At 54.0% G+C, this 12,670-nt stretch overlaps 4 protein-coding genes across 4 annotated transcripts; 3 read left to right on the top strand and 1 right to left on the bottom strand.

Annotated features, from left to right (window-relative positions):
- Positions 1-827: 827 nt before the first annotated feature.
- Positions 828-1,169, bottom strand: PpBr36_09947 (uncharacterized protein; the record flags this gene model as incomplete). Its single annotated transcript, XM_029897063.1, has 1 exon — positions 828-1,169. The coding sequence occupies one exon, from the start codon at positions 1,167-1,169 to the stop codon at positions 828-830; it is 342 nt and encodes a 113-aa protein (XP_029745381.1).
- Positions 1,170-3,893: 2,724 nt separating this feature from the next.
- On the top strand, positions 3,894-5,503 carry PpBr36_09946 (uncharacterized protein; the record flags this gene model as incomplete). Its single annotated transcript, XM_029897062.1, has 2 exons — positions 3,894-4,178; positions 4,250-5,503. 2 exons carry the CDS (start codon positions 3,894-3,896, stop codon positions 5,501-5,503), a joined length of 1,539 nt encoding a protein of 512 aa, XP_029745198.1.
- A 706-nt stretch (positions 5,504-6,209) lies between these two features.
- PpBr36_09945 (uncharacterized protein) lies at positions 6,210-8,672 on the top strand (the record flags this gene model as incomplete). The annotated part of the gene is made up of 2 exons (XM_029897061.1): positions 6,210-6,615; positions 6,844-8,672. 2 exons carry the CDS (start codon positions 6,210-6,212, stop codon positions 8,670-8,672), a joined length of 2,235 nt encoding a protein of 744 aa, XP_029745197.1.
- A 2,227-nt stretch (positions 8,673-10,899) lies between these two features.
- Positions 10,900-11,487, top strand: PpBr36_09944 (uncharacterized protein; the record flags this gene model as incomplete). The annotated part of the gene is made up of 1 exon (XM_029897060.1): positions 10,900-11,487. The coding sequence occupies one exon, from the start codon at positions 10,900-10,902 to the stop codon at positions 11,485-11,487; it is 588 nt and encodes a 195-aa protein (XP_029745379.1).
- Positions 11,488-12,670: the final 1,183 nt, after the last annotated feature.

Genomic DNA, 12,670 nt, shown 5'->3' with positions numbered 1-12,670 from the left:
CAAGGAATCCCCCCAGGCCGGACGCATTTCGCCGCGTGCGGAGGCAGCCTCTCCGCCGCGTTCCACTCTCACGTGTAGTCGACAAAGGTGGGGAAACAAATGCCGTGATAGATCCACCAATATCATCAACCCTGGACCATAAAACTTCCCCAGGTTTCCCGTTTCTCTAATTTCCGGTGACTTGGGAGTAGACGCGGTCGACCATCAAGGACGCGCGTGTCTGGCTAAACAAGCAACCCGTCCGGTGGGCGACAGGAGAAACAGCAGCCGCGCAAATCACAGGCACCTAAAGAAAGTACCCATCGACCCCGTCCGTCCGACTACGTCGATCTAGAAAAGGCTGCGTCGTTACCTAAACGCCTTGGCTAGCACGTTCGCACAAGGCTCTCTCAGGCACAACCTTGCTCCCTATGGCCACGAACCAGACTTTAGCAGGAGGGCTTTCTCCATGCATCGACAGTCCAGGTATGAAATCATGAATCACACGGCCCAATATCACCCAAGAAGAAATTATGCACACGGGACAGGGCACATTAACCGGTGCAAGCCAGTAATAAGTGCAGTAAGTTACGAGCTGAGCAATGATGCAAAGACAGATGCCCACTACTCCTCAGATGGTAAAGAGCAAACTCATTTTACAATGACAGGACAGGCAGCAAAGAGTTTAAAGAAATTTTTTCTTTTAAAAAATAAACGAGTGGACGCTAAACAAATGTATAGCCGATGCTCCCCATTCCCCTCACTAGATAAAACGCCTACAACTCCCGCAAAGAATAGGTGACAAAACGCCGGGCCTCTGGTGTTTGACCAATCACGGCTTAAGACCCTTAATCCAAAATGCTATATCTACCACCATTTGCTTCGAGCTCTTCCTTGTGTTTGTGGGCTTGATGTTCTTCGACACGTCTGGCACTCTCTCGGCGTGCACCGCAAAATCCGCACCGCCGAGAGGAGTCGTATGTGGTCTCGGGATAGCTCGAGTCGGGGCCTATGCCTCCGTTGACGCTTTGGCTGCTGAATCTTCCGGGGTTATAGCCCCTCCATTGCGAGCGTGCCTCAAGGTGGGCACCCTCGGCCGGCTGGACATCGGCGACGTTGGCCGGGGTGGGGAGGGCAGAGGTGCCGACGGCGAGCAGGCCGAGGATCTGAACAATCTTGAAGATCTGCATGTTGAGAGAAGTTCGAAAGAAGAGGATTCGTGACGAAGCGAATGGAGTTGAGAAGAGAAGAAAAAAAGCGCGCTAGCGAGAGAGCAGAAGGAATGGAGAGATGGAAAGAAATTGCAAAAAGCAAACGATTGTGGTGATGATGATGATGAGGATGGGGAGAAGGGAGAGAAGTGACGAGATTGGGACGGAGGGAATGACAAGTTATATACTTTTTTTCCATGGCCACATGAATTTAATATCAGTCCTCCAGCCTTCGCGACTATGCGACTATGCGCCCGTGCAAAATGTGGACAGCACTCGAGCAATCGGGTCAACCGAGTTCGATCGACAACGCGTGGAGATGCTCTTGTTTGGGCTTCTGAGGACCAACAGACAACCGAGACATCATACCCGAGGTGCATAACAATATCCCACTGTAAATTGCAGCCTGGGAACGAAGGCCTTGTGCGTTTTGACTCGTTTGTTGTCCCCATCGGTATTACCGGGAACTTGATAATATGTCTTTGTTATTGTTATTGTTATTATTGTTTTAATTATTATTTTCCTGCAGCGGATCCAACTTGCAGTCTCTCCATGGAACTGAGCATCAGTTCCAAGAGTTGGAACAAGCTTCTTTTTGTTTGGCCTAGTAAACAATGTCATCTTGATCACTCCGCGCGACGCGTCCTTTTATGCCGGCAATCGCCGAAATTACCTCTACCAGGATCGGTTCAGTTCTCGCTCTGTCAGTATCGCCATCAGCTTTGCGGTGGATATACAGTGGCTTTCGTGAATGGATCCATGTCTCGTTCCCAGCCTTTGTATACAGATCGGCCTATACCTGCACAAAAAATGTTCCTTCAAACCCTGTCGTGCACTTGTCATGTCTTTTGTCTCGACATCTGTTGTGCGCAATATGGAATTTTTCCATTTGCTCCCAGGATCCCCGGTCCAGCTTCGTATCCAGGCTCACTGGAGGGGCTGGTGTATACGACTTGGAGCGAGTAATTTTGGACTATCTGTGTACCTATGCTCATTTTCAAATGAAAAGGGTCGCGATTATAAAACAGTACTGTGGGTATCTTGCAGAATCAGAGAGTCGGTTGGACTTACTCTGGCCAACCAACAAGTAGCATGAATACCCAATATTGACAAGTCGTGCTTGTTTACCATAAAGAGTGGATAGTGATCCACCAATGGGATGCCTTGCTGGCTAAAATAGGACATTAGATAAAGCAGCAGCATAGAAACATTGGGGCTCCTAACAAGCATCCCTTCCGATTACGTGTCATCTATATTTAGCCGACTGGACAGTCTGAACTGATATCTTTGACTGGCAGCAGGGTCGCCCTTGTATCTTTTGTCCAAGTGTCGAGATTTCGTCCTCATTCATTGGAGCATTGAGAAATCCAAGCGTCAGAGCCGACCAGAGCCGCAAACAAGTCTGATCTACGCCCTAGCCGAAGTGATCGCTGCGGAGAGCCTCAGCCCAAGAGGCAAAACGGCGTAATCATAGAGAAAACAGTCCATTCACAAAGCATCTTTACGGAGCGCCACGATGTTGGATTTGCATTCTAGTTGAGCAGTTACATAGACTAGATGGAACCGACAAAGCCTGAATGGACAGCCAGATCATAGATGTCATTATCAAATCTACAAAGGCCACCACCATGCGCTACTTCAACCCCCACTGTTCAATACGTCATCCCGCTTGAGAAGTTGAGAAAATCATGAGCTCTCTCTCTCTCTCTCTCTCTCTTGCCTTTGATACCTCGCGTCCACATTGCAACCTGATCTCCCATCCGGAACTGGTATTGAACACACCTTCAACATGGCCGTCGAGCCAGGTCGTACGCGCTAGACTAGTCGCCTAATGAATCGTTAAGCAGCGCCAAGCTTTTGCCAGATGTGACATGTAAGTGCCAGCATCCCATCGCCGGAAGACTTTTCGGGCAGCATTTCTTGGATCAGCGCCGTAGCGGTGGCGTTTATCAATTACTTAGACTGCAGTGACGGACCTGTCTACCAGCCTCGACTGAAAACGTCCCCCGCTGCACAAGTACCGTACGCAGAGCACAGAACAAGGTGGCCGCTGTGCTACTGAAAGCGCAGGGAGATGTATTAGCGGAAGCCCCGGCATGCCTCAATTGCCAAGGTCGAGGTCGGAGGCAGGCGGGAGGAACAATTGCTAATCTGATTGCTACCGGCTCACAGCAATCAATCCAGATTTGCCGTGCAGCCAAGACTCGACAAGAGTTGTTCCCCCGCACGCCGCAGCACAGACCGGCTGGTTGGGTTGCGTCGTAGAATGAGCAGCCAGTTAGAGTTGGGATCTGTGCAATCTCGCCCCCCCCCCCCTCTGGGCGACCAAGGGGTTCTGTGTTCTTGGGATTCCAAATGTTCTTGGCTCTGGGCGCCATGCTGCTGCAGTCACGCGTGGCTAGCCTAGTTCCAAAGGAGAAGGTAGTCAGATAAACTTGGCCTTGGCACCATCTCCAATTCCCAACCGCCAATGCATGGCGTGCATTCAAAAGGGAAGTTGTATAACCTTCTTGGCCACACAGAAATAGTGACCAAAGTTAGATAAGGGTGGGTGGGGTTGGGGAGGCAAATGTGAATGATATATAAACGTTTGTTTACGTGCCATTCATCATCCTCTTGGGACTTAGCTCCTTGTGTCTTTTTTTTTTCTGCCAGCGACGACTCCCTCCCTTCCCCCGAATATTGTCGCAAAGCTGTTGCACCATGAAGGCCCCCCGTGTTTTGTTGTTCCTCTCGGCGGTGGCCAACGCCGCCCACTTCTCCAGGGAGCAGTACGAATCTGGAGAAGTGCACCAGAAGATCATCGACATGAAGAATGCCCAATGGGATGCGCTCGAAGCAGCCGGCGCCCTAGACTCGACGCAGTGGCCGTCTTGGCGCACCTGGGACCAGCTCGACGCCGGTGTCAAGAGCGGTCGTCTAGAGTGCAAGGATGGAGTCGCCGTCGCGGAAGAAGGCAACCCGATGCAGACTTTTCGCTGCAAGAACGTAAGCGTCGCCTCGGATGACAGACTCTCAGCTACGGTTTTAGACTAACAAAAAGAAAAAAAAAAAAAAAGATGGACCTCTACGACTTCATGAACCATCACGACATGGGAGGCGGCGAGAATGACCCCAGGTACCCCAACAGGCGCGGCTCCTCCATCTGGGGCTGGGTCTCCCCTCAAGGGCGGCAGATCGCGCTGATCGGACAGCATACGGGCACGGCGTTTGTGGAAGTCAGCTGCAAGGGCAAGATGCGGTACCTGGGCCGGCTGCCGGCTCAGGACCCCGTGGGCTCGTCGTGGCGCGAGATCCGCGTGCTCAAGGACATGGCCATCATCGGGTCCGAGGCGGTGGGCCACAACATCCAGATCTTTGACCTGAACAAGGTCGCCAACCTCAGCCCGGACAGCCCCGTCACCTTCGACCCGCAGACGGACCTGATGGGGCTGTTCGACGACCTCCCGATCGGCCGGGCGCACAACGTGGTGGTCGACTGGGACAACGAGTACGCCATCGCGGTCGGGGCGCAGCCGCGCAACCAGACGTGCCAGGCCGGGCTCGAGTACATCGACCTGAGCGACCCGGGCAGCCCGTTCAAGCCCGGGTGCGCGAGCGGCGACGGCTACACGCACGACGCGCAGTGCGTGACGTACAACGGGCCGGACAGGCGGTTCCTGGGCCGCAACGTCTGCGTCGCCTACAACGAGGACAGCGTCACCGTCTGGGACTCGACCGACCGGGCCGCCTCCACCATGCTCAGCCGCCTCGAGTACCCCGGCGCCACCTACACGCACCAGGGCTGGTGGACCGAGCGCAACTGGCACCAGTTCGTGCTGCTCAACGACGAGCTGGACGAGGTCGAGGGCGTCGGCGCCGCCGCCCCGGGCATCCCCATCACCCACATCGTCGACCTGACCGACCTGACCGCCCCCAGGTACACCGGCTTCTTCGAGAACACGGACCACAGGGCCATCGACCACAACCTGTACATCGAAGACGGCGTCATGTTCCAGTCCAACTACGGCGCCGGCGTCTGGGTCACCGACGTCAGCTCCATCGCCCGGCACCCGGACGGCAGCAAGGTCGAGAAGCTTGCCTTTTTCGACATGCACCCCGAGGACGACGCCGCCGGCGGCTCCAACGAGTTTGTCGGCTCCTGGGGCAACTTCCAGTTCCCCTCGGGCTTCATCGTCGCCAACACCTTTGAGCGCGGCGCCTACGTTCTCCGCGTCGCCAGCGGGCCCGGTCGCAACGGCGGTGCCGGCTTTGGTGGTCCGTCAAAGCTGCCCAGCGTCGGCAGGCGACAGGCTCGTGCGTCTCCGAGGTAGATGGAACGTGTGGGGGGGAACGAAAAGTCTGCAGTCTGGAGGAACGGACAAATGAATGCATTTGCTGGTTATTGTCGCTCCTGTCACGTAGTAGTGTATCATTGGCGTAAAAAAGACCTCAAAAAGTCAAGGACAAGTTGAAACAAACTGCTGCTGCGCCTCTCACCGAATCCGACGCTCACTCCACTGCACGTTCATTTCCCTCTGTCGTTTCTAGGCTTACTTTCCAATTCTACCAATCACCTGTGCTGCCGTCATAATTCCCTGTCTGGTGGGGGGTTGGGGGTCCAGGGCCATTTCCCCAGAAGGTAGGTCATCACGTGTTATAGTAAGCAAAGTGGGTTCTCCTCTGCAGCCAATTCGCCTCTGCCTGGTTTAGTGTTCCTGCGCCGCGCGATGCCCCGTTTTGGGATTGCGCCAGTCCAGTACGTCTTACTGTGAAAGATCTGGTACCTCCGGAAGATGACATCTTGTATAAAAGAAGAAGAGAGATGGCGCCAAGGGCAGCAAACCCTGAACAGGCCTTTGGTCCGATTTCTTTATGCATTTGGCGGAACAAGATCTCGGCCAAGATTTTTTTTTTTTTTTTTTTTTTTCTGTTCTTCTTGGAGATTTGGCAGGCGTTCAGTTCTCACCCAACATAAATCTCCCGACTTTAACAGAGCAACCCGGGTGCAGTACCAATAAGACTGCACCACAAAATACCATGAAATACGAAACCTTTGCGGCATGGCTACTAGCCGTCGCCCTCCCAGCCGTCGCATCTGCAGTCTCGACGGGCCACCACGGCGACAGGACACTGGCAGTACGAGACTTTCCGTCCACACAGGAGCACAGTGAGGAAATCGCAGAGGATGAGGACAAGTTTGACCTTGACGAATATGCAGAGATCGAGCTGGGGCTTGGAGGCAGCGGCATCCTGAACGCCCGGGACGCCGTCGAGTCGTCGCGTCTGCTTGCTAGACAGCAGCGAGCCGCTCGACTGCAGAGGCGGAATGCCGCCCTCACAAAGCTGGCCAGCTCGCTTTTCGGTGCGGCCAAAAGCGCAACGAGCAAGGGGTCATCGGCCCCGGCTGTCAAGCCGGCGGCGACGGTTACAACGCCGCCCGCAAGTAAATCGGTTGACACGACGAAGCCGGCTGCCAACAAGCCGGCGGAAACTGCCAAGACTCCCGAGACCAAGCCGGCAGAGACTTCCAAAACCCCTGAGCCCAAGCCCGCAACAGCAGCCGGGACCCCAGCAGGAAACTCAGCAGCAAACCCAGCAGCAGCAAACTCAGCAACAGCAAACCCAGCAGCAGCAAACCCGGCAACAGCAAACTCAGCAACAGCAAACCCAGCAGCAGCAAACCCGGCAACAGCAAACCCAGCAGCAGCAAACCCAGCAGCTCCAGCAACGGTGGGAGCGTCGACAACACCGAGCACAGTCAAGCCGGCGCCCAATCCTGCTGATGGAAACAAACCTGCAACAGGAGTCGCCGACCCGACCAAACAAGCACCGGCGGGAGCAGGCACCGATGCCACAAAGCTGCCGGCTTCAGCTCCAGCCCCGAACAGTCAGACCGCTCCTGCGGCAGGCAAGCCAGGCACAACACCACCCGCTACAGGCAGCCAGACACAGCCGCAGTCAGAAGCGGCAAACACCAAGCCTGGGGCCGCGGCTCCTGGCACCGTGGTCGCAGGCGGCGCCGTCGCTGGGGGTGCCGGGGCTGCCGCCACCACCAACGGAGTGGCACCGCCGAACTCGCAGATGGATCCTACCAAGGCCGCCACCAACGGAGCACCAACGTCAAACTCGCAAGTTGACGCTACCAAGGCCCCGGCCTCGGCCAACCCACAGACTGCGCCTCTGCCCAACGCAGCAGCCAACCCTGCCGGGACTGCCGGAGCCACCGGCCAGCAACAGCAGCAGTCTCTTACTTCTACCACGAAGCCGCAGGTCCCCGCGTCTAACCCCAACGCCGGCGGCCCAGCCACCACATCCCAGACCTCTTCAAACGGCGGCGCCGTGTCGCCAGCCTCGCCAGCCACTGGCGCCAAGAACCTCCCGGCAGACCCCAACGGGATGCAATCCCCGGCGAAGCAGTCCGAGGCCGGCGGTGCATCTGGTGCCCTGTCCGGTGCACTCCCCAAGCAGCAGCCCGGTGCCGGTGCCGGCGCCGGTGGTCTTACTTCCACGCCTCTCAACGACGCAGCTGCCTTGCCGCCGACCAAGCAAGACAAAAAGGCCATGGCGAAACAGTCCGAGGAGGAGAAGAAGGCCATGGCGAAGCAGGCTGAGGAGGACAAGAAGGCGGAGAAGAAGGCGTTGGAGGCGGAAAAGAAGGCCCTGGAGGCGGAGAAGAAGGCTCAAAAGGAGGAAGAAAAGGCGATCAAAAAGGCCAATGGCGGCGGTACCATGAACACACTGGCTGGCCTGGCGGCCGGTGGCGGTATGGGAATGGGAATGGGCGGCATGGGCATGGGCATGGGCATGGGCACGGGTGCCGGAATGGGTAGTGGACTGGGTGCTGGAACGTCCCTGGACAGTGAGGTACCCTTGGATGGTCAGCAAGCCATGGACGGCGAGCTGCCTTTGGATGACGGAACTGGCGGCGGCCAACTCGACGACGGCCTTGACCCCCTCGATCCCTCTCTTGACGACCCAACCATGACGGGCGAAGAGCTCGACCCCACGCTGGACCAGGATCCCAACGCACTGGCGCAGCAGCCCAACGCGATGGCGCAGCAGCCCAACGCGATGGCGCAGCAGCCCAACGCGATGGCGCAGCAGCCCAACGCAATGGGCAGCCAGCTCAACGCCCAGCAGACAGGCACCGACGGCCTCGCCGGTGGCTTCGACGACGAGGTCGGCTACGACGAGGACCCCAACGGCGCCTTTGCCGGCAACCTCCCCGCCGACCAGTTGGCCGACGACGATTCCATGTACGCCCCGTCGCAAGGCGCGGGGGCTACCGCTGGCGCCGGAAAGGTAAAGACTGCAGTCATGCCGGTCGGCTGGGACGAAGATCCGACGCTTGCCGGTGCATCGGGCGCTGGTGCTGCTGGAGCCTCAGCTGCCGCGAACCCGGCGCAGTCTGGGAAGATGCAGGCTCAAGTCATGCCGGCTGCTGGGAATGCACGAACGGCTTGGAAGAGGTCGAGGATCGCGCGTGCTTTGGCCGTTTGATGGGGTGATTTTTTTTTTTTTTTTTTTTCTTACTTCATTGGCTTTCTTCTATTTCTTTTGGCAAAAAGGCGTTTTTCTCTGGTGGGCTTGTACAATGTAAAACCATGTTGGCTGGGGAGTTGGGAGTTTTGGGAGTCGTTTGCTTTTCCGTTGTTTGGATGATTCGAAGCGCATCATCGAGAGCTGGCGCCTGCGGTTCTTGTTTGTGCTTTGAATTCTTGTCTATTTGATTTGTATCATCTGCATATACTGCTGTTCATATTCTTCTGATGCATCCTGCTTCTGTGCCAGTTATTTTGTGTACTTTGACATTGACTTGCTGTCGCCATGTTGATCACGCTGCACTCACGTCTTGAAACAGCCATGTTCAAGTGGATTCCACTGGCCGTGATGCATCAGGTAGAACTCAAGGCTCATGGCAGTTAGTCGGGCGAACTCTTGCCAAGTTTATGTAAGGCTATTGTTGAGTATCTTGGATTGTGGAATATGAAGGGATATTATACAGATATCCAGAGTTGCTGTACTGCAGTATTACAGCGCAAAAAAAAAAAAAAAAAAAAAAAAAAGAGCAAATATACAGACCTTCCAGATGATCCGCTGGTTCGTCTGTCAGATTTACGATTCAGTTTGGGCGATCCCACGGTTTCATTCCATGTGATGATGCCATGCAAAGTTGCACCAGGAACTTGGCTGGGTTTGACTGGGCACGAGTAGCCAACATTCTGCTCCGCAACTATTTGTGAGCTGCTATACCAACTTTAAGCGACCCAGCATGCCTTTTATAACAATATTCACCCTCGCTTAAACTAAACTTAATCACGTCCCGAGGCCTTGCCTATGGATTTTAAGACCAAGGAACCTCTCGGTGCCTCGAGCCTTGATATGATCTTCACAACCGCCAGATTATACAGGAGAGGTGACCAGCCCCGAATAAGGGCTGCCAAAACCCGAAAAAAAGGATTAGCCCGGCCCGGCCCACCAGCCCACGGGCTTTTGGCGGGGGCCCGTAAAGGCCCACGGGGTTTTGTGGTGGATTAATGGGGGCCCGCGGGCTGCCGGGTTCAGCCCAAATTGGGTAATCCGTGCATTTGTGTACTGGGGCGAATACAAAACAAAAATAATGCAAGAAATCTTTTTTTTTTTTTTTTTGGTAAGATAAACGCTTAATAAATTTATTGTCGATTTCATATTTTAATTATATCTGTAATTTAACATACTGTAATAAATAAAATTCTCAATATTTACACGCAAAAAAATATTTTTTATGAGTTTTGCCACCCGGGCCCGCGGGTTGGCAGGTCGTCATTAATCATTTGAACAGTAACACTTCAATACCCGTAAGCATGAGCTGGGCGTTTGAGGGGTTTGTAAGGAGTTCTGCGGCCAACTGCCTGCTTATACTGGTGAACAAAACCTATTAAAACCAAGGCCGCCGGCGGAATGATGGAGCCGCGCATCGAGGGCGGCTCTTGCTGGGCCTCTGGCGACAGTTTGGGCCTGAAGAACGCGAGATTATCCATGTTAGCAGTTACTTGCTCCGTAGAACTATTACGACTACGATAAAATTATTTATCGCAAATCCAAATAATTGAAGGCTGTGTACATTATACGTGCTATTATTTGCCGGAAACACCAAGTTTTGCTGCGAGAATTGAGTCAAGCAATGTTGAGTTTAAATTTGATAATTGATATACTTTAATGTATATGTCTATTTATGTATAAATCCAGGGAACGGAAAAGGGTTCGTTCATGCCCACCATGAACGAGTGCGGTATATGCCCGTATATATAATTATACTCTGTTTCGGTTTTCTATGACTGGTAAGTTTCAAACAAAAGCACGCCCAGAATAAAACTCCAAACAGGCCACATCCCTGCCCCAGCTGCACATATCTACTCAGTTCGGGACAACAGGAGGGTGGGCACAGAGGACGGATTTGAACTAATTACTGTATAAATTCTCCTCCGTTTTCTTTTATAATGCCTGTCCTTTTTTTTTTTTCTCCTCATCCATTCAGGGTCTTTTTGTGCACCCACCTCGTTTCTTTTATTTTTTCATTATTTGCATTGGTTCTTTTATATGTATTTTTTTCCTTCTAGTCTTTCTTTCATCTTCACTTTTTTCGTTTTCTAGGCAATACTTTTCACTCTTTTATCTTTGACCAAGCAATTGTAATTCTGAACAGGTTTGCGAGAAAGTGACGCATAATAAAATAAATCACCCGACAATGCACGCGGCAAGCTTCCTCGCTATCCTCACCTCCACGAGCGCCGGCTTCGTTTCGGCCAACCCGGTCCTGGGCAGCGAGGACCCCAAGGCTGTCCAGCTCGAGCGGCGCGCATGGCCGTTCACGCGGAGACCGACGACGCCCGCCGTGGCGCAGCAACCGACAACGCCCCCCGCAAAGTGCCCCAGCTTCTGGTCCATCAGGGGTTCCTTCCAGCCGACGAGCGACGGGCACTGCTGCGTGCCGGGCGACAAGGACGCCATAAATTGCTGCATGCTCACCGCCACCACCCACCTGCCCAGCGCCGAGTCCGAGCTCCCTTGCAGCAACGCCTACTTCAGCAAGCCCCAGTTCTACCAGCAGTTGGAGGCGTGCAATACCGGCAAGCAGGCCGACTTCCTGTGCAGGGCGAACCGGGTCCCGGAAATGCCCGAGGTTAAGGCCAAGTACGCTCCCAATGGCCGCATTAACCAGTTTGGCCACTCAGGAACCAAAAAGCAGCACCCTGGAAAGTCGCGGCTCGGGCAATATCCCAACGGTAACCCTGCTCCTGCCGCCGGACAGACGTTTTTGGAGCAAGGAGTATAACCGCACCAAGCGGGTGACGGAGGAGGTTGTATTACTATTTCTACCTGCAGACGCACCACTGATAGACATTTCTGGGTGGGACGAGGTGAAACTGGGGCACATAATGCCGTCTTTAACCCAGTCGAAGGAGCTTGCACTCAACGCCTGACTGGGCTCGTTCAAACCTGGAAAGGCTGCAACACAGGTTTAACAAACAAGCCGGTTTGTATGAGCGCTGGCTGACCGACGTCCATATTTCTTATAACAACATAATGCTATTGCAAATCTATCTACCACGACCTGTCTATATATTCAGCCCGCCCTGCGTATCTCTGTTTCGCCCACTGCCTTGTGAACAAACCGCTCATGTTTACCGAGTTTTACAAAGCCACGCAGCCCTATCTGCCTGAGTCGGACTTGCCCAGCCCATATATCACGACAGCCATTGACGCAGTGTTTCTCAACGTAAAGATTGGCGTAGGTCCACCACGATTGCCTGATGTGGCGGGTTTTTGCTGTTCTATCCCGGCGTCAAGCCAGTTGAATGAAAGCGCGTCCTGCCCACTTCGGCGACCTCCGCAGCACACCACTTGCTTGAAGTCAGTCTACCAGCTCGATGGCAATGAAAAAGAGCCAACCGGCGCTCCAAATCCTCGAGTATTGGTTCCGGTATCATGCGGTCATACGAATTGCAAAGCAATTGATCACAATTGCGACCTCTGGCCAAGGAGAAGATGTCTACAGCCCCTCTTCACCCCGAAAAGAATCACTGTTTACCGCCTATGGCTCCACGCAACAAGATTGCAGCCCGGGCTTGGCAGTCTCGGGATGACCGTCGATATTTTGTCAAATGATAAATTCACCTCTCACTTACTTTTGGGATTTGGAGTCGCCGCGAGAGCATGATTACCGCCAACATGCAGTCGCATAGCTATTGTCAGAGATATGACCGCAATTGCTGATATTATTCAGAGTTTTGAGACCGCTCTGAGAAAAGACAGTTGTCTCGTTGATGCCAACCGGTCAGGTGCACCATTTGATACGCAGCATAGATGCATCACACATCGAACTCGGCCCACCGCGTTGCACTAGCTCGTACCAAGTCCAGGCCTGTAGCGGCTGCAATTTGATGTCAGGAAGAACCACTGGAGCGCTGCGTAGAGGATGTCCACCCCTCTTTGCGACTAGGGCGGGTTATCGTCGA

The sequence above is a fragment of the Pyricularia pennisetigena genome (assembly GCF_004337985.1).
Source record: "Pyricularia pennisetigena strain Br36 chromosome 7 map unlocalized Pyricularia_pennisetigena_Br36_Scf_7, whole genome shotgun sequence".
Classification (NCBI taxonomy): domain Eukaryota; kingdom Fungi; phylum Ascomycota; class Sordariomycetes; order Magnaporthales; family Pyriculariaceae; genus Pyricularia; species Pyricularia pennisetigena.
Note: the sequence above shows the minus strand (reverse complement) of the source record. Positions and strands in the feature narration are given on the sequence as shown.